The sequence below is a fragment of the Acipenser ruthenus genome, chromosome 41, assembly GCF_902713425.1.
Source record: "Acipenser ruthenus chromosome 41, fAciRut3.2 maternal haplotype, whole genome shotgun sequence".
Lineage (NCBI taxonomy): Eukaryota > Metazoa > Chordata > Actinopteri > Acipenseriformes > Acipenseridae > Acipenser > Acipenser ruthenus.
In genome coordinates, this window is record NC_081229.1 from 1,619,213 (window position 1) to 1,639,106 (window position 19,894).

At 40.5% G+C, this 19,894-nt stretch overlaps 3 protein-coding genes across 3 annotated transcripts; 2 read left to right on the forward strand and 1 right to left on the reverse strand.

Moving 5' to 3' along the window:
• On the forward strand, positions 1 to 4,190 carry LOC131709074 (uncharacterized). Its single transcript, XM_059010869.1, has 9 exons — positions 1 to 383; positions 707 to 1,036; positions 1,493 to 1,822; positions 2,506 to 2,611; positions 2,825 to 2,865; positions 3,010 to 3,092; positions 3,478 to 3,510; positions 3,611 to 3,654; positions 3,791 to 4,190. The coding sequence occupies exons 1-9, from the start codon at positions 329 to 331 to the stop codon at positions 3,795 to 3,797; spliced, it is 1,029 nt and encodes a 342-aa protein (XP_058866852.1). The 5' UTR covers positions 1 to 328; the 3' UTR covers positions 3,798 to 4,190.
• Positions 4,191 to 5,198: 1,008 nt separating this feature from the next.
• On the forward strand, positions 5,199 to 10,653 carry LOC117964875 (carcinoembryonic antigen-related cell adhesion molecule 5-like). The gene is made up of 10 exons (XM_059010868.1): positions 5,199 to 5,921; positions 6,540 to 6,866; positions 8,153 to 8,434; positions 8,550 to 8,801; positions 9,120 to 9,225; positions 9,439 to 9,479; positions 9,624 to 9,706; positions 10,012 to 10,044; positions 10,145 to 10,188; positions 10,325 to 10,653. The coding sequence occupies exons 1-10, from the start codon at positions 5,867 to 5,869 to the stop codon at positions 10,329 to 10,331; spliced, it is 1,230 nt and encodes a 409-aa protein (XP_058866851.1). The 5' UTR covers positions 5,199 to 5,866; the 3' UTR covers positions 10,332 to 10,653.
• A 1,117-nt stretch (positions 10,654 to 11,770) lies between these two features.
• Positions 11,771 to 19,085, reverse strand: LOC117433904 (carcinoembryonic antigen-related cell adhesion molecule 2-like). The gene is made up of 5 exons (XM_034909696.2): positions 18,901 to 19,085; positions 18,310 to 18,642; positions 16,729 to 17,010; positions 15,854 to 16,105; positions 11,771 to 15,128 (listed from the first exon to the last, which is right to left on the reverse strand). Exons 1-5 carry the CDS (start codon positions 18,944 to 18,946, stop codon positions 15,025 to 15,027), a joined length of 1,017 nt encoding a protein of 338 aa, XP_034765587.2. The 5' UTR covers positions 18,947 to 19,085; the 3' UTR covers positions 11,771 to 15,024.
• Between the last annotated feature and the right edge of the window lie 809 nt (positions 19,086 to 19,894).

Genomic DNA, 19,894 nt, shown 5'->3' on the forward strand with positions numbered 1-19,894 from the left:
TGCTTCCGATATAAATACTGTATATTGATTGGTTTAATATTTCAGCCTTGCAAAAAAAGTGCAATTGACAATTACATACCCGTATTGTACACGTGTAGCTACAGCAATCCTATATTACTGGTTCCAAATCACGATTTTCACTGAAGATGAAATAATTATCACATTCACAAGAAACATATCGCTGCGCATGCTCTATACAAAATATATGATCTGAAAAGATCATGTTAAATTCCAGTAAATCTGTTTATGAGAAGTGAAGAAGCCGCTTCATTGATAGAGAGCCTCTTATCTGAAATGATACGAACGAGGAAGTCTCTTTCACACGGCAATGGAGAACTCGCAAGCAGCACTTCTGACGCTGGGGTTCCTGCTGTTTCTAAAAGGTAAACATGTTGCATCTTTAAACTTTCTAGCTGCGTGTGAGAGTGCTGTAATGGGACACTTACACATTTAGTTAATGCCTTCAGCTAAAATGAATATCTGTATACCATATTTTTAAGGTGTTACATATGTAAGCATGTGCAGATATCCAGTTGTGTTGATTAATGTAGTGTTCACCATTCATTAGTTTAACAGTTCTTCTGAGTATGTACTAGCTGTAGTGATATTACATCTACCTCTGCTACTACTGCTAATAATGTTAAGGAGAGTAATAACAGATATTTTTTACAGTTTGACAAAATATTTAAAATGTTTTTGTTTTTAGGATCTTCAGCTCTGGTAGTAACGCCTGTCACAGACCCTGTGATCAGCAAGGTTGGAGACAATGTACAGCTGGAGATTAAACCCCCTGGACCTCTAATTGAAGTGACATGGACTTTCAGCCCTGCAGGGATCACTGTGGTTTCATGGGCTGGATTAGTCCCAGTCACAGGCGCTGGATATGAGAACAGAGTCACCATGTACACAACTACAGGATCAGTGGAGCTCAGATCTGTGAACCTCAGCGACGCTGGAGTGTATGCATTTCAGGGCACTATCTTTGTATCAGGAACTTTAGACACATTCAATGGAAATGTTACCTTGAAAGTTGATGGTAAGTTATTTATTCTAATTGGTCTTAAAATAGAAATATAGAGATACATACTTTATTTATAAATCATATTTATAAATCTGGCTTAAAATATTATTGGGACAGATGAGAACAACTGGGGGTTGGCATCTGTTGCCTGTGTTCCTTTATAAAACCTTAAATATTTACTGCACATTTACCACAGAATGTACTGCATTGTTGTCCCACATGGGAGCCTGTGGTCACTCTAGGATGAATTTTCAAACATGACTACATTTTGGTTATATATATATATATATATTCCTAATATAGAAATACAATACTGTGGGTTTTACATATATATTTTAAAGCATTTCAGTGTCATACTTAGAATTCTAAGGTAAAACTGTTCAGTCAAGCACAATTGTACTGTTTGACAACATGTGAGGATTTTGAAATATATAGATTTTTTGATTGTATTATTATTATTTTTGTTTTTAGGATCTTCAGCTCTGGTAGTAACGCCTGTCACAGACCCTGTGATCAGCAAGGTTGGAGACAATGTACAGCTGGAGATTAAACCCCCTGGAGTTCTAGGTGCAGTGGTATGGACTTTCAGCGCTGCAGGGATCCCCGTGGTGTCATGGGCTGGATTAGTCCCAGTCACAGGCGCTGGATATGAGAACAGAGTCACCCTGAACACAACTACAGGATCAGTGGAGCTCAGATCTGTGAACCTCAGCGACGCTGGAGTGTATGCATTTCAGGGCAATATCTTGGTATCAGGAATTTTAGACACATTCAATGGAAATGTTACCTTGAGAGTTTATGGTAAGTTATTTATTCTAATTGGTCTTAAAATAGAAATATAGAGATACTTACTTTATTTATAAATCATATTTATAAATCTGGCTTAAAATATTATTGGGACAGATGAGAACAACTGGGGGATGGCATCTGTTGCCTGTGTTCCTTTATAAAACCTTAAATATTTACTGCACATTTACCACAGAATGTACTGCATTTTCCACAACGCTGAAAATATGAAGTGGTCAGCCTAATTATGACATACTAACAGAAGTAGGTGCTCATAGAAACTACCATTACAGGGTTGCTTAAATAAACACAAAAAACAAGCTTCACCTTTGTGAAATAAGTGGTTAGCAACAGCCACTACTTTGAAGAATAACTGTTTGAAATGCCCAGATCCTTATCAAAGTGAGGAAACTTCTAATTCTCTTGAGCTTCCTCATTCAGGTTAGTGAAGCGTTTCCAGTCCTTGACGGCTCTGTGACGTCGCTCTAAAAACACTGAATGGAACGTTATTTTTCTAGAATGTCATAAGAGCACCATTGTTCTATACTGTTCTAGATCTTTCTGAACTCGTTCAGTGCACTGCAGAGTGTCCAGGGAATTGTGAAAGCTGTGAAATAGTGAACACTCCCCAACACTTAGCTGTGAGGCGTTTGTTTGCTGATATTCTCTACACACTAACAGTCTACTCCTCTGTCCAGGTTTGGGGTCCTTGTCTTCAGGAGAGATCGCTGGAATTGTCATCGGCACACTTGCAGGGGTCACTGGCGTTGCTCTCGGGGTGTATTTCAGTGTAAAGCTATGCAGGTGAGTGCACTGCGTGGATTACTGTCCACATAGAGGCACATTGTGTGACGTGTTGCTCAGCACCCAGACTATTGTTAGCTATTCTGTTTCCTGTCCAGTTTCATTGAAAGATCTATTGTGAGTATCTTCCTCAGCATGCATCCTAAATATAAATATCATCTGACTGTGAAAAAAGAATTAAAATGTCTCATTTATGTTTCCCATTTTATTCAGGAACAATCCACATGATCTCAGACCTGGTCCAGCTCAAAGCAGTGAGTATGCCTGATTCCTGTAAGAGACCCACCTCGATGTGGGAGCCTTCCTCTCTCTACACTGCAGAATCTATTACCCTCGTTTATATATCACTTTAATGTCCTAATTCTATACTGTTGATTTCTCTGCATCTCGTATTACAGGTCCAGGTGCTGTCACTTATGAAAACTTCAAGGGGCCGAGTGCATCAGCAACGTATGAGAACACCACTGCTATCCGGAGAGCAGTGAGTAACCAGGGGGATACTGTATATGAACCTGTGTGCACGCGTGCTTATGAAGCTGTGTGTGTGTCTCTGTGTGTGTGTGTGTGTGTCTCTGTGTGTGTGTGTGTGTGTGTGTGTGTCTCTCTGTGTGTGTGTGTGTGCGTGTGTGTGTCTCTGCGTGTGTGTGTTGATCGGTATTCATTAACAGCTCATTACAGCAGCAACAGAGCGACTTTTATCATTTGAAATGCACTCTGCACTTCCCTGGGGATTTATTGAATGCTTCTGCAAAGGCGGGTATTGCTGATAACAGGGAAATAATATACAGAAAACACAAGGGATGCATCATCTTCATAAGAGAACCTGCTTTGAAAGTAACTGAAATCCTGGATTCTTCTTTGTTCAGGGCGAAGCAAAAAACCCGGACAGCACATACACAGTAAGGAGCCTTTACTGTAATACAATCACACTGCTGGTATAATTCAGACCTACTGATGAATCTCCTCAACCAATAACTGCGCTCCTCTCTCCCTGTACAGGGCTTACAGTTTCCTGATCAGTCCACATACAGCAGCTTGAACAGGTAGGGGGATTCCATACACCTGAATAAACACCTTGTATCAGCTCTGACAAGTTAGGAACTCAATCATAAGATATAAGAAATATAACTAGTGTACTAATGGGATGAATTGTAAGCCATTGTACTTTCTCTCCAACAGACCTTGATTCAGGAAACATCACAACAGCCGTACAGCCTGTGACCTCAAGAGTATTTCTGAAAGTTTTTATTTAAATATTTCTAGTACTTCTGCTTCCTGCACCTAATGACTGTTTCTGTTGTTTTTTTATAAACACACACACACACACACACACACACACACACACACACACTGACACACACACACACACACACAGACACACACACACACACACACTCTCACACACACACACACACACACACACACACACACTGACACACTGACACTGATTTGCTGTTTAAAAGCTCTTATTAATAAGTATTTATTAAGAAAAATAACTGTAATGAATTTTAAAAATTCTGCTTCTGTAAAAGTTGTCTTAAAGTGCAATAACATTGTAACAAGCAATGCTGTGTATTATATTCATGTGCTCCAGAAACGAGGGTCACTCTTCATTCTCATTGAAATGCTGAACAGCCACAGCTGAGATAATAAGGGGGGTTCCACCAGTTCTCATCCTCCAAGGTTATCATCGCCTGTGATTGGAAGAGATTGGATCTGCATAACCAACAGCATCCTGACGTCACCATGATGCCTTTCATATTGTGGGATATAGCGACACCTAGTGGCGGAGAGAATATATACTTCTATACACTGGAAATACTCGAAGCCTAAACCACACACTTGCACCATATAAACGGTGTCTGTTTTAATGAAGCAACGTTAACTCGTGTCAGTCCATTTAGACAGTGCAGTGAAACCCTTGCAATGTGATCATGATACAGTTATTGCAGGATATTGCTGCTCTAGAAAGAGTGCAAAAACAGAGCAACCAGAATTATTCCTGGTTTAAAAGGCATGTCATATGCAGACAGGCTTAAAAAAATGAATCTCTTCAGTCTTGAACAAAGAAGACTATGTGGCGATCTGATTCAAGCATTCAGAATTCTAAAAGGTATTGACAATGTCGACCCAGAAATAAGGACCAGGGGTCACAAATGGAGATTAGATAAAGGGGCATTCAGAACAGAAAATAGGAAGCACTTTTATGTGAGGGTCTGGAACCAACTCCCCAGTTATTGATTTCCATCACATGAGAGTAGATGTTAAAACTTCATGCTGATTTGAACCTCAGTTAAACTCAAAATAACTTTTTCATTGGTGGTGCGGGCTAGGCACACGCCCACATACATACCTACTATATTGCAAAGAGGAGCACAATTCAGAATTGTGTTTGCACAAAGTTAGGGTTAATATTACATGTATTTAATGTTTCAAGGTGTCAAGGTGTAAATAACCAAGGTTTTGTTAAAGGATTTTAAAGGGTTTGAAATATAATTTTAAAAACCATTGTATTCCCTGCAGAGAGAGAGAGAGAGAGAGAGAGTTCAGTGAGTTACAGGAAAATAATTTCATCTAGGGTTTCTGTGACGTCATAAATTACGAGACCGAAGGTGTTTTTCTGTAACTCACTGAAGAGGCCCATCTATTATTTTTTATAATCCGCGGATACCCTTGTGATGTTAATATTAAAGAAGACGAGGTTCAGCAGTACAGTTGGGGTTTTTTTAAACGTAGTGTTTCAGTGCTGTACAGACGTTCTGTGTCGTTATCCGTTTCTCCAGTTTCTGTGAAATACGAATGTACCAACTTTACATCTTTTGTTTTTAATGTATTCTTATTGTGTTGATCATTAATGAACATTTCTGTACTGTGGGTGTTTGTCGAGTGATTGAAAACGAGACATCTTGTGTTTGAATTGAAAGTGATGGTCTCGAGGAGTCGAATGGGTCAAACTTCAAGCATAGTTTCCTCGAGAGGAAATATCACTTTTTGACGTCACTACTGTGGGATTATGCCCTTTTTTTAGAATGGCTCAGGATGCAAATATTGCTTTCATCCATGTGTTTTATAAAATAAAAAAATAAAAGAATAAAATAAAAGAATAGTGTGGTATAGTTTATATAAGTGTGTATGAAACCATTCATGAACATGTTTTGTGTAAAAACAAAAGCAGATGGGTCAAATGATCAGGTTCATTGATAGAGAGCCTCTTATCTGAAATGATACGAACGAGGAAGTCTCTTTCACACGGCAATGGAGAACTCGCAAGCAGCACTTCTGACGCTGGGGTTCCTGCTGTTTCTAAAAGGTAACAGCGTCTCTTATTTTATACTTTCAAGCTGTATAATGGGACACTACATTACTTTCAACGCTGCATGGTTGATGGCTATAATAAGGGCTAAAATGGACTTATTTCAGTTCGGGCTCATTTCTGTTTTTTCTTAATTACCGACCACTAAAGGTGTTCAGAATTTAACAATTCATAATGTCAGTTTTGTTAATGTATCAATTTTTAACAGTTTATTAATACAACAACAACTATTATTATTATTATTATTATTATTATTATTATTATTATTATTATTATTATTATTATGGAAAGCGCAAACAAATCTAATTCTAGCAGGTCATCCTATAAAGACATGTTTTCTATTTTCTGATGTTTCTAGAGAAGCAGTCTCAAAATGCTGACAGCATTTTTGCCCCATGAATTGCCGACTGATAACCAGATAGAAAACTAAATCCAATAATGGTACCACATTCCAGCATGATGATTTGTAATCAAATACAAAGAAATCAAACATCCTTAAAAACACAAGTGCTGTTTGTTTAGCAGACCAAGGCGTTTCTATAGGTGTGCTTTTATTTTAAAATGTTGTCTTCGAAAGAAAATTGAATCATTCTTTGTATTTTTTATTTTTTTTAGGATGTGAAACTTTGGCATCAGAACGCAGTACAAACCTCGCTGTGGGTGTTGGAGAGGATGTGCAGCTGAAGATTAATCCACCTGTAGCTGTATTTGCAGTGACCTGGTATTTCGGATCTACAGGCCTATTGATTGTGACATGGAACAGTGTCTCTGAGACTGTAAACCCTCCGTATCAGGGTAGAGTCGAGCTGAATAAAAACACAGGTACACTGACGCTTAAAAATGTAAGCCGAAGTGACTCTGGAGATTATTTGTATCAGGCTGTAAGCACTGCAACAGGACATCCGGTACAATATAATGGAAACATTTCCTTGACTGTTTATCGTGAGTACATTATTATTGTTCCTGTTACATTTCTTTTTAATAGAGCATTGTGTTCTCGTTAGTAGTGCAAGCAATCAACTAATGGGACATAATCTGACATTTCACTAAATGCCATAGTGAGGTGAGAAAGCTACTGTAATTCTATTCTGGTACAAACACAGCAGCAGGAAATCCACATTATAATGGCACCATTGCTTTGAATGTTTAGGATGAGTACATCATAAATTAATATGTGATTCTAATATACGAGAAACAATGGGCATTATTATTACAGTCAGAAGTAAATTGACTGCATGGGCCCTCACTGGTATGAGTTCTGTAATATTGAGATTCAGATTTGTACTCATTATTGCTCTTTTAACTGTCTTCTATCTGGCATTCAGACCTGTGTTGTTTTACCATGTTTATACTGCCAGGATCATTTCACAGGTCAAAGTCGGGATGTGCCCATCTGTGCCCACGTAGTGCCCCATAATGAAGGTGTAACACCTTTATCAGCGTTAGTGCCTTGCACTGTCATACAATGGGTCCCATTCTCACTCAACTATGATATTGTGTGTTTATCAGTGTAGTCTTATGGGATATAAAAGGGGGTATTGCTTTTTTCAAATTCTACTTCTAACAATATATTATCTCATTTATTATCATTCATTTAGATTGTTTCAGTTATTTTGTTATTACTCCTGTGGTGTTTGGTTTGCTGGAAGGATTCCTGGTAGCACTGGAAACCAAGCGCCATGCGTTTCCAACAGTATGCAATGAAGTAACATTATTTCACACAAGTTCATATACAAAGTGTATATTCTATATCCTTTACCACTGTAATGTAAGTTTAATTTTGTGTTAATAAGATTTATATTTTTGCAACTTTGGCATCAGAACGCAGTACAAACCTCACTGTGGGTGTTGGACAAGATGTGCAGCTGAAGATTAATCCACCTGTAGCTGTATTTGTAGTGACCTGGCATCTCGGATCTATACAAGTGATGGCATGGAGCAGTGTCTCCTTCAGTGCTGCAAACAGATGGCCAGTGATTTTCTGACTGATCAGTGGATGCATAGCTCTGTCTATTGTTCTAATATTGTCGTTCTTATTGTGTGTTCTCTAGTGCTCTGTTCACTAGCATCTATCTTGCAGTGTCTGTAAAACACTACTGTAATAGACAGACTGACACCGACAGTACTGTGTTGCAAAATAATGACCCAGTTATAAATCAACTAAGTGAGCTATCTGATGCCACTTCTGTTTTCTAAAGAGTGTCTAATTCTGTCCCTTCTGTTCACAGAGCCAATAACTAATGTAAATGTGAAACCCAGCCTTGCACAGCCAATAGCAAACCAGGCTCTAAACCTGACCTGCGAGGTGCTTGGATCACAGACTGTTTCCTCAAGGCTCTGGCTGAAGGACGGTCAGCCCTTGTCCACTAGTGACAGAATAACATTGTCTGTGGACAGCAGGACAGTCTCCTTCAATCCAGTGCTGCAGTCTGATAATGGAAAATATCAGTGTAAAGCTACTAACCCTGTAAATGAAGTGACGAGCGCTGCATACAGATTGGAGGTCAATTGTAAGTATCCAAAGATCCTCTTTTCTCTGTGCATGCTGAATTCAGACTCATTCTGCCTGCTCCACTTGGGTGTGAGTGTTTAAGGCTCTTCATAGTTATCTTGTGTGTATTGCAGATGGACCAGAGCAGGTATCTATTACAGGACCAGACCAGGCAATTCTCAATTCATCTGTAACATTCACATGTTCGGCTCAGTCTCTGCCCCCTTGTATTTACACCTGGTATTTCAATGGTACAGAGACTGCCCAGGGCTCGCAATACAAGATAGCTTCTGTAAGCAATGCTGATAGTGGAAGTTACACCTGTGTAGCCTGGAACTCAGTGACTGGAAGAAACAGTTCTGCTGTTAAGAAACTTATCGTGACTGGTGAGTTATAAGATATGATTTTCATTTGTGTGCTTCCTTTATAAGATTTTAATTTCCTTGTAAAGAGTGAAGGTCATATTGGCTTTGTTTACAATGACTTCTGGAACGCCGAACGGAATGTTCTTTTTCTAGAATGTTGATGTCATAACAGCACCATTGTTCTATACTATTCTAGATCTTTCTGAACTCGTTCAGTGCACTGCAGAGTGTCCAGGGAATTGTGAAAGTCATGAAATAGTGAACACTCCCCAACACTTAGCTGTGAGGCGTTTGTTTGCTGATATTCTCTACACACTAACAGTTTACTCCTCTGTCCAGGTTTGGGGTCCTTGACTTCAGGAGAGATCGCTGGAATTGTCATCGGCACACTTGCAGGGGTCACTGGCGTTGCTCTTGGGGTGTATTTCAGTGTAAAGCTATGCAGGTGAGTGCACTGCGTGGATTACTGTCCACATAGAGGCACATTGTGTGATGTATTGTTCAGCACCCAGACTATTGTTAGCTATTCTGTTTCCTGTCCAGTTTCATTGAAAGATCTATTGTGAGTATCTTCCTCAGCATGCATCCTAAATGTAAATATCATCTGACTGTGAAAAAAGAATGAAAATGTCTCATTTATGTTTCCCATTTTATTCAGGAACAATCCACATGATCTCAGACCTGGTCCAGCTCAAAGCAGTGAGTATGCCTGATTCCTGTAAGAGACCCACCCCAATGTGGGAGCCTTCCTCTCTCTACACTGCAGAATCTATTACCCTCGTTTATATATCACTTTAATGTCCTAATTCTATACTGTTGATTTCTCTGCATCTCGTATTACAGGTCCAGGTGCTGCCACTTATGAAAACTTTGAGGGGCCGAGAGCATCAGCAACGTATGAGAACACCACTGCTATCCGGAGAGCAGTGAGTAACGAGGGGGATACTGTATATGAACCTGTGTGCACGCGTGCTTATCAAGCTGTGTGTGTGTGTGTGTGTGTGTGTGTGTGTTGATCGGTATTCATTAACAGCTCATTACAGCAGCAACAGAGCGACCTTTATCATTTGAAATGCACTCTGCACTTCCCTGGGGATTTATTGAATGCTTCTGCAAAGGCGGGTATTGCTGATAACAGGGAAATAATATACAGAAAACACAAGGGATGCATCATCTTCATAAGAGAACCTGCTTTGAAAGTAACTGAAATCCTGGATTCTTCTTTGTTCAGGGCGAAGCAGAAAACCCGGACAGCACATACACAGTAAGGAGCCTTTACTGTAATACAATCACACTGCTGGTATAATTCAGACCTATTGATGAATCTCCTCAACCAATAACTGCGCTCCTCTCTCCCTGTACAGGGCTTACAGTTTCCTGATCAGTCCACATACAGCACCTTGAACAGGTAGGGGGATTCCATACACCTGAATAAACACCTTGTATCAGCTCTGACAAGTTAGGAACTCAATCATAAGATATAAGATATATAACTAGTGTACTAATGGGATAAAGTGTAAGCCATTGTACTTTCTCTCCAGCAGACCTTGATTCAGGAAACATCACAACAGCCGTACAGCCTGTGAGCTCAAGAGTATTTCTGAAAGTTTTTATTTAAATATTTCTACTACTTCTGCTTCCTGCACCTAATGACTGTTTCTGTTGTATTTTTATAAACACACACACACACGCACACACAAACACACACACTGACACACACACACACTGCACTCACGCACACACACACACACTGACACACACACACACACTGCATTCACGCACACTCACACACACTGACACACACACACACACTGCATTCACACACACACACACACACACACTGCATTCACACAGACACACACACTGCATTCACACAGACACACACACTGCATACACACACACACACACACACACACACACTGACACTGATTTGCTGTTTAAAAGCTCTTACTAAGAAGTATGTTTAAGAAAAAAAACTGTAATGAATTGTAAATTCTGCTTCTGTAAAGTGCAATAACATTGTAATAAGCAATGCCGTATATTATATTCATGTGCTCCAGAAACGAGGGTCTCTCTTCATTCACATTGAAATGCTGAACAGCCACAGCTGAGATAATAAGGGGGGTAGAATATATACTTCTATACACTGGAAATACTCGAAGCCTAAACCACACACTTGCACCATACAAACGGTGTCTGTTTTAATGAAGCAACGTTAACTCGTGTCAGTCCATTTACACAGTGCAGTGAAACCCTTGCAATGTGATCATGATACAGTAAAAAGGATATTGCTGCTCTAGAAAGAGTGCAAAAACAGCGACCAGAATTATTCCTGGTTTAAAAGGCATGCAGACAGGCTTAAAAAATTGAATCTATTCAGTCTTGAACAAAGAAGACTACGCAGTGATCTGATTCAAGCATTCAGAATTCTAAAAGGTATTGACAAAGTCGACCCAGGGGACTTTTTCGACCTGAAAAAAGAAACAAGGACCAGGGGTCACAAATAGAGATTTGATAAAGGGGCATTCGGAACAGAAAATAGGAGGCACTTTTTTACACAAAGAATTGTGAGAGTGTGGAACCATCTCCCCAGTAATGTTGTTGAAGCTGACACCCTGGGATCCTTCAAGAAGCTGCTTGATGAGATTCTGGGATCAATAAGCTACTAACAACCAAACGAGCAAGATGGGCTGAATGGGGCCTCCTCTCGTTTGTAAACTTTCTTATGTCTGTACACTTATTTTAGTCAAATAAAGAGTCTAATTCAACAAACTGTTAAAAAAAATGTGTAACAGGAGAAGGGGGTGCAATTTGTAATTACAACATGCGGCCGTTTCAGTTTCGTAACACGGGAAGTGATTGTGAAAGTGTTGTGTAAACTGTGCAATAAAGGCAAGACAAGACAATATTTAAACTTAAAAAAACTTTTAAAGTTTAGTTTATGCAGCTATGCCTGTTCCTGTGATAAAACTGCGTTTGAAAAACAAAAATGTTTTTAATTATTACAGTTTATTACAATAAGACATTCTTAACAGATACATCAGAAACAGAATAATCCAAAGAATCCGACCCTTCCTTACCAACTATGCTACCCAGCTCCTGGTCCAGGCCCTGGTACTCTCCCGCCTAGACTACTGCAACTCCCTCCTGGCTGGCCTCCCTGCGTCCGCCACCCGTCCGCTCCAGCTCATCCAGAACTCTGCTGCCCGCCTGGTGTTCTCTCTGCCTCGCTTCGCCCACGCTACTCCACTACTCCGCTCGCTCCACTGGCTCCCGATCACCGCTCGCATCCAGTTCAAGACTCTTGTACTAGCCTACAGATGCCTTGACCAGTCTGCACCCAGCTACCTCCAGACCCTCATCTCTCCCTACACCCCCACTCGACCTCTCCGCTCCGCCTGCACTAGAAGACTAGCTCTACCACCGCTACGCTCCCCTGCCTCCAAAGCCCGCTCCTTCTCCACCCTTGCTCCGCAGTGGTGGAATGACCTTCCTACAGATGTCAGGACTGCCCAGTCCCTGACCACATTCCGGCGCCTCCTTAAGACTCACCTCTTCAAACAGCACCTGTAGAACTCCTCTGTTTGTATCCTGGGACACTATCACCCTTCATGTAAATGTGCTCTATTTTGCTCTTATCAGCCCCTATTTTACTGCATTTAATCCTGTACTTCAGAATACTGTAATCTGCCAAGTTTTTAACCTGTAGTACTTTGTATTTAATCATATCCTGATGTAACGATCACTATTATCTGCTGTATTATTGAATTGTGGTTTGTCAAACTTATACTTTACTTGAACAAAAGTTATTGAATTTCTTGCTCTTATTGTATTACTTGTATTGTAACGCTTGAAATGTTTTTGCTTACGATTGTAAGTCGCCCTGGATAAGGGCGTCTGCTAAGAAATAAATAATAATAAGAAGAAGAAGAATAAACCACATCGTCACTAAGAAGAAAGCAAGCATGAGGGACTGATTGCAGTTCAAACAGACAAAACGCTATATAACGACATCAGTAAAGTCGCTTTCCAGCGTCGTTTCAAAAGAGCCACGCACAGAAACGTCCCATAAAACATCCATTACTAGACTGTAGGTTTCCACTTCAAAACCATTAGACCAGGGGGGCGGATACGGACTTTCATGAAGGGGGGGCCAGGACCCCCCCTCCCCACCCCGGGATCCGCCCATGCATTAGAGTGTAGGTTTCCATTTCAAAAGCATTAGACCAGGGGGGCGGATCTAAACTTTCATGAAGGGGGAAAACATTTACAGACTTAAAAGCCAGAAACCATCTACAGTATCGGACTTCTATTGATGTAGCAGGGCAATAAACAGAAACGTCTCAATCATGGGCGTTAAAAAGTGAAGCTCTCCAATACCGTGGTAAAAGCACAGCAAATAATTGTACAGGAACGCAATTAGGTATGACAAATACCATTTAAAACGCGGCTCCACGGTTTCTCTGCCACAATATCCTGGCAGATCCCAACATAAAAGATGCACTGTATTCATTCTGTGATTTATAAAGCACGCCACGCCCAATAACTCTGGGAAACAGTTGCAAGGACTTGTAACTTATCCCAAAAAAAAAAAGGTTAACCCACAAATGTGACTCAGACTCACTGGTGCCATCTAGATACAGCGATTTTCATCTTGTCATCTTCTCGCTGTCCTAAAGATACGCAGAACAATCCCCTGTGTAATTATTTTAAAATTGTAATCCTACAATATGCTGTTTTAAAAGAAAGTCAACGTGGCAGTTCAGCGTGTTGCATTAGGTGCTATACGCAATAGACCAGAATAGAAACGCACTGTCTGTGTTAAAAAAATAAATAAAAATTAGAAGCTTTCCTCTTACCGCAGTTCTGCAGTTATACAGTTTAAAATGAATAGCAGTATGTGTCAGAATTAAATAATCGCACACAGTTATCATAGTTTTGGTACTTTTAAAATGTTGTAACGAGGATAGCAGCGCCACGGTTAACGCTTTACTGCCCAGGGTATGTTCCCATATCTGTAAATTAAAAGCTCTTATTAATAAGTATTTATTAAGAAAAAATAACTATTTTCTCAATGTGAAATATATTGGACCCTGGCCAGCAAAGGGTTACAATATGCGTATACACGTCGGCGTCCCGGTTAGTTAAATTGACCCCAAGAGGTGCGGCAGCGAGTCCAGGTCGAGGTGTTATTTTGGGGCAGGAACTGAAGCACGGGTCCGTGTGGCACCCGTGATCCCCCCTTAGCATTCCACAGTTCTGCATGTGAAAACTTGCTGTGGAACAACGACAGCTATGCTGTAGTTTGAGATGGGGGGATGGGGGGGGGGGGGGGGTGGCTGAGAAGCAGCGCGAAGCCTAAAGCTACCTCTGTTGTTGGGGCATGTTTGCTATCTCTCGGAACTGGGGGCTGGGTCCCGGGCCTGTATCTACAAGGACATGACACATCGTTGAATAATGTTGTTGTTCTTTTTCTCTGCTCTAGTGTGACATGACAGGACATGACATGAGAACGGGCGGCGCGTTCATTCTCACATCGTGTGAGTAGGAGGCTTGGGGGTCCAGTGGTTAAAGAAAAGGACTTGATACCAGGAGGTTCAAATCCCTTCCCAGGCACTGACTCACTGTGTGCGACCCTGAGCAAGTCACTGAACCTCCTTGTACTCCGTCCTTCGAATGAGACGTAAAACAAACGAGGTCCTATTGGAAGTGACTCTGCAGCAGCAGCAGTTGTTAGTGTACACTCCTTAGCCTCTGTGCGTTTTGGATAAAAACGTCGGATAAATAATAATAGTGAGTAAGTATAGAAATATTAGATTTTATTTTAAAATAAAAATGCCAGTAATCACCAAAAGTACCATTATAATAACCATTTGTCTAAATATTACTAGTTAAGCTGCCTAGCTAGTTTTATTGCAATGAAGTCATCCTGGCTGTAACTTTATGTAATTATTTTTAATGGCTGGATTGCATTTCCATGATTGTTTGAAACCCAATCACTCTGAAGGAAGAACATAAACATCACTTCGGAGAGAAGCTGCATGTGTTTCCCCGTGTGGGTGATGGGTATTATAAATTGATCAAGATAAAAAATGAAAAATCAAAACTTTTACTAATATCATCGGCTGGATGTAAACGGTTAAGAAATCTACGATCGTGTAAAAGAGTAACATTTTAAGAAAGAGTAAAAAAAAGCTATTGAGTTAGTGAAACAGTAAGTAGAGATTTTAAAAACCACGTGTTTTCATGCAGAAAGACAGAGCAGCAAAGCGATCCCTGAAAGCGCGCCGATAGCAATCTGCGCAATCTCTGCTTTCAAACATCCTGATCCAGAACCAGAACCCGATTCTGAAAGAAAACAGAAAAAAACATTTGAGTGAGGGGTGTGCAAAAACTCGCTGCTCGTACTCGGAATTGACAGTACTGAAGAAATCCAACCATTAACGTTAATTAAGGGCAATTAACTTCCACATTGAGTGTTTTCCAAGCCGATTGGAAGAATGGTTTCCTCTCATCCAGGGCGCTGATATCTGTACTGCTGTACTGGCGTGTCGAGGACATACACTGACTAATCGACATTGATTGTACTTAATTCTAAAAGTGAGGGAAGGACGGCTTTTCCTGTTTTGAAATCAACACATTAACGAATGGATTTATCGGATGCCGATAAACAGTTCTTAAAGGCAATTCAGAGTACGATTAACGAGTTTATGCACACCCCTAATTTAAATACAGTGCGAGGGATAATCAACACATTAGCGCAACATCAAGTACTGGGAGCTCAGCTTTCCCATACCTCTCCAATCTTAGCAATTCGTCAGCTGGGAAGTGACAAGATACTTCTACAAATGCACCAAGTACAGTGAGTCTTTTTCTAATGAAAGATAATTGGGTCGTGATTTAGTAGGTAGTACTTTTTTGAACACAGATGTTGATGTGTACCCAGTCGGCTATATATGCATTTGATTTGACCGAAAACACTCTTCAGGACTGCAAATGCACTTAACATTTCTTGAAATTAATGGAATGGTAACCAGGTAGAAGTGTTTCCCTTACAAACCCAATAAACTCACCAGTCACATTAAATTCCTTTACTGCAGAAGTGATTCTTCCAGTCACTGTGTTCCAGGCTACACAGGTGTAACTTCCCCTATCAGCATTGCTTACAAAATCTATCTCGTATTGCGAGCCCTGGGCAGTCTCTGCTCCATTGAAATACCAGGTGTAATTACAAGGGGGGAGAGACTGAGCCAAACATGTGAATGTTACAGATGAGCCTTCAGCTGCTGAGTCTGGTCCTGTAATAGATGCCTGCTCTGGTCCATCTGCAATACACACAGAGTACAATTTAAAAGATATACAAAAAACAGCAATAATAATAATAAACAGAAAAAACTGGCTTCTCCAAAGAGGAGAATGTAGCCCTGGATGATGATCAACATTTGAAACGATTTCGTTATGCCAGTCTAGTTACAAAGGATTTTACAGGTAAGCCTATCTCTGATACTCTGCATTCTTGAATGGAGGTCTGATCAGGTCCATGTGCAATGCAAGACACGCGAGAGGATCTGTGCTCTGCCCTGGACTTGCCTGAACAGATCACCACGTTACTGGATGCTCACCCGATGCTCTGTCCTTGCACTACTAATCCATCTTTGTAGATACAAATTGTCTTAATCCTAAATTGTTATTTCTTATCTCATATTGTATTCTAGTAGCACTTATTGTAAACTACATCGTATTTAAATATTGTCTTTGGACTGTAGCCTTGTACTGCCCTGTAACACCTGTAAGTCGCCTTGGATAAAGGTGTCTGCCAAACAATCTGATAATAAATAAATAAATAAATAAATAAATAAATAAATAAATAAATAAATAATCTATAAACAGGGCAGCAGTAAGAAAGAGATCAAGCAGCACGAAGACAAGAGGGTCTTTGGATACTTACAATTGACCTCCAATATGTATCCAGGGCTCGCTACTTCAATTACAGGGTTTTTAGCTTTACACTGATATTCTCCATTATCAGACTGCAGCACTGGGTTGAAGGAGACTACACTGCTGTCCACAGACAATGTTATTCTGTCACTAGCGGACAAGGGCTGACCGTCCTTCAGCCAGAGCCTTGAGGAAACAGTCTTTGATCCAAGCACCTCGCAGGTCAGGTTTAGAGCCTGGTTTTCTATTGGCTGTTCAGGGTTGGGGTTCACAATCACTGTTCCTATTAGAGCTGTGAATACAAGGCACAGAATTAGGCATTCTGCTGGTAAAGTGACACATCCCTTTTCTGTAGAAATACTGCATTTGGGGCCCCAGGGAGGTGATCGCAAACTTTGTCTTAAGAGATTCCTTCTCTAAATAAACATCCATCCGATGAGATGTAAAATAAATGAGGTCCTATTGGAAGTGACTCAGCAGCAGTTGTTGTTGATGCATAGTTCACCCCCCCTAGTCTCTGTAAGTCACTTTGGATAGAAATCTGCAGAGCGGTTTGAAGCGTGTGAATACGAACACTACAGTGCAAAATCAGCATTTGAAGAATTCTGATTCACCAGGTGTAGGGGGATGGGGGGTGGGGGGGCAGGTTTCAGGAAGCATGGTTCAGCCTCAGGATCCCACTTCGTGGGAAAGGTGAGGCTCAGACACAGGTCTCCGAGGGGGGAGGATGGGAACACCGTTCCAGATGTGCCATGAGGGAGGCAGCTGATCAAACCACAAACACAGAAAGGAGGGGAGCTAGTGGCTGAGCCCTTATTTGTGCTCAATATCTTTTGGCAGGTTTTTCCAGTACGGTTATGCCATGCATATACTATAGTTCACCCTGGTTTGTCATTATTATTATTATTATTATTATTATTATTATTATTATTATTATTATTATTATTATTATTATTATTATTATTATTATTAATAATAATATTTACAGTGCTTACATATGCTTTAACCTGCTCTCAGCCTTTATCTCACTTTGGTATTCAGGAGATGGGGTAAAGGATTGAAAAGTGCCCCACAGTAAAACCACAGCAACATGTAACTAATCAACTGAAATAACATTACTGACCCTACGGTGGAGCACTGCTCCTCACCGGTCTAGTAAAATCGTTCTTCTGCGCTTCCTGGGGCTGGATGTTGGCTAACGGGACCCTGAAATGGATTTTGGCTGACAGCTGCAGTTTCCCCTGAATCATGTTTCGACTTTAATAGTGCAGTGACTTCAGGGATGGGAATAAGACTCCCATTGCATAGCAGTTTGATCCAGTCCTGGTTTCACTCCGAGTTTAAGGGTCTGATCAAGCACGTATTAAAACCTGGAATGGGTTTAGACACAGACACACAGACACACAGACACACGCACAGGCACACGCACAGGCACACGCACACACACACGGACACACGCACACGCACACGCACACACACACACACACGGACACGCACACACGCACACGCACACACACACGCACACGCACACGCACACACACCAGTTAATAGTGGAGGGGCACATTCGAATATTTCTTCCCGATTGACTTACTGTGCACGTTCACGGTGACACTCCCCTTGAATGGCTGCACCTCTGCCGACACAAACACTGTTCCCTCAAACGTATACACTCCGGAGTCGTTGAGGGAGACGGGTTTGAGCTGCAGCGAGCCGGTTTTCGTGTTCAGAGTAACCCTGTTCTTGTAATCGAGGTCTATCTCTGGTTCTGATCCGGCCCACGACACCACAGGCATGTCTTCGGGACCGAACATCCAGATCATCCCACCGAGAGGTCCCGGGGGTTTAATCTCGAGGAGCACGCTGCCCCCAACCAGCCCGATCACGGGGTCTGTGACGGGGTTTAGTTCCAGAACAGCCAAACACCCTAAAACAAAATGCAATAAAAATGATTACAAACATTATTATTATTATTATTATTATTATTATTATTATTGCTACTAATAAATAGCATGATAATGCTAACAATTTTCTTATAAGAACTTATTTAAACGAATTATTTGCTAGCCATGCACAATTTAAATAAAAAAGTTACTTTTTTTCTTTAAAAAAAAGTCATTACCGACTTAAAAATGCATATTTTTTCTGTCTATTTTTCTTTTCTTCCTAATGCATGTATATTTACCTGCACAGAGCGATGCGACAATCCAGAAGATGATGTGCGTTTCCATACCGAAGTCTTCCTGTCGGCGCTTGCTGTGCGCTGTTCCAAAGAGCCTGGGTGAGAATCGCCAAAAATAGCAAAGATGTTTTCCTTTTACCCGAGCGAGCCTCTTATTTATTGGAGAGACGGGTTGCTACACGTCATGCGCGCGGTGCAAACACAGCAAAGCGCGCACTGCTGCACCAACACGCGCAGCTGCATTCATCTTACTGCAAAATCGAAAGACTTTGAGTTAAAACATGTGAGTGCTCTGTCCTGGAAATTTTACTTTGAATGCTGATTTCCCATAAACGATAGAATAAACATATTATTATTATTATTATTATTATTATTATTATTATTATTATTATTATTATTATTATTATTATTATTATGTATTTCTTACAGTCGTAAACAAAAATACATTTCAAGAAATCACAGTACAAGTAATAATACAATTAAGAGCAAGATAAATACAATGACTTTGGTTCTAGCAAGTACAAGTGTGACAAAATACGATTCAATAACGTAGCAGATAACAGTGTCAGTGATAGTTACATCAGGATATAATTAAATACAAAATACTACAGATTAAATAACACTTGGCAGGTTACAGTACTCTGAAGTAGTAGTAATAATAGTATAGTAAAGGCTAGGATAATATTATTATTATTTATTTCTTAGCAGACGCCCTTATCCAGGGCGACTTACAATTGTTACAAGATATCACATTATTTTTTACATACAATTACCCATTTATACAATTGGGATTTTACTAGAACAATCTAGGTAAAGTACCTTGCTCAAGGATACAACAGCTGTGTCCCCCACCGGGGACTGAACCCACGACCCTCCGGTCAAGAGTCCAGAGCCCTAAACACTACTCCACACTGCTGGCCTGTGTATAATACTTTCTTTTAGTTTCTTTAGAAATGTTTCCATTCATTGTCCCAGTCAGAAGAACCCATTTCAAGTT

Coding starts and splice junctions, on each gene's coding strand:
- LOC131709074 (XM_059010869.1), top strand. CDS start 329: ATGGAGAACTCGCAAGCAGCACTTCTGACGCTGGGGTTCCTGCTGTTT. Junction 384..706: donor GTTCCTGCTGTTTCTAAAAG/GTAAACATGTTG, acceptor TTTTGTTTTTAG/GATCTTCAGCTCTGGTAGTA. Junction 1,037..1,492: donor TGTTACCTTGAAAGTTGATG/GTAAGTTATTTA, acceptor TTTTGTTTTTAG/GATCTTCAGCTCTGGTAGTA.
- LOC117964875 (XM_059010868.1), top strand. CDS start 5,867: ATGGAGAACTCGCAAGCAGCACTTCTGACGCTGGGGTTCCTGCTGTTT. Junction 8,802..9,119: donor TAAGAAACTTATCGTGACTG/GTGAGTTATAAG, acceptor TCCTCTGTCCAG/GTTTGGGGTCCTTGACTTCA. Junction 9,226..9,438: donor TTCAGTGTAAAGCTATGCAG/GTGAGTGCACTG, acceptor CATTTTATTCAG/GAACAATCCACATGATCTCA.
- LOC117433904 (XM_034909696.2), bottom strand. CDS start 18,946: ATGGAAACGCACATCATCTTCTGGATTGTCGCATCGCTCTGTGCAG. Junction 17,011..18,309: donor TGTCACCGTGAACGTGCACA/GTAAGTCAATCG, acceptor TTGTATTCACAG/CTCTAATAGGAACAGTGATT. Junction 15,129..15,853: donor AAAGGAATTTAATGTGACTG/GTGAGTTTATTG, acceptor GTTTTCTTTCAG/AATCGGGTTCTGGTTCTGGA.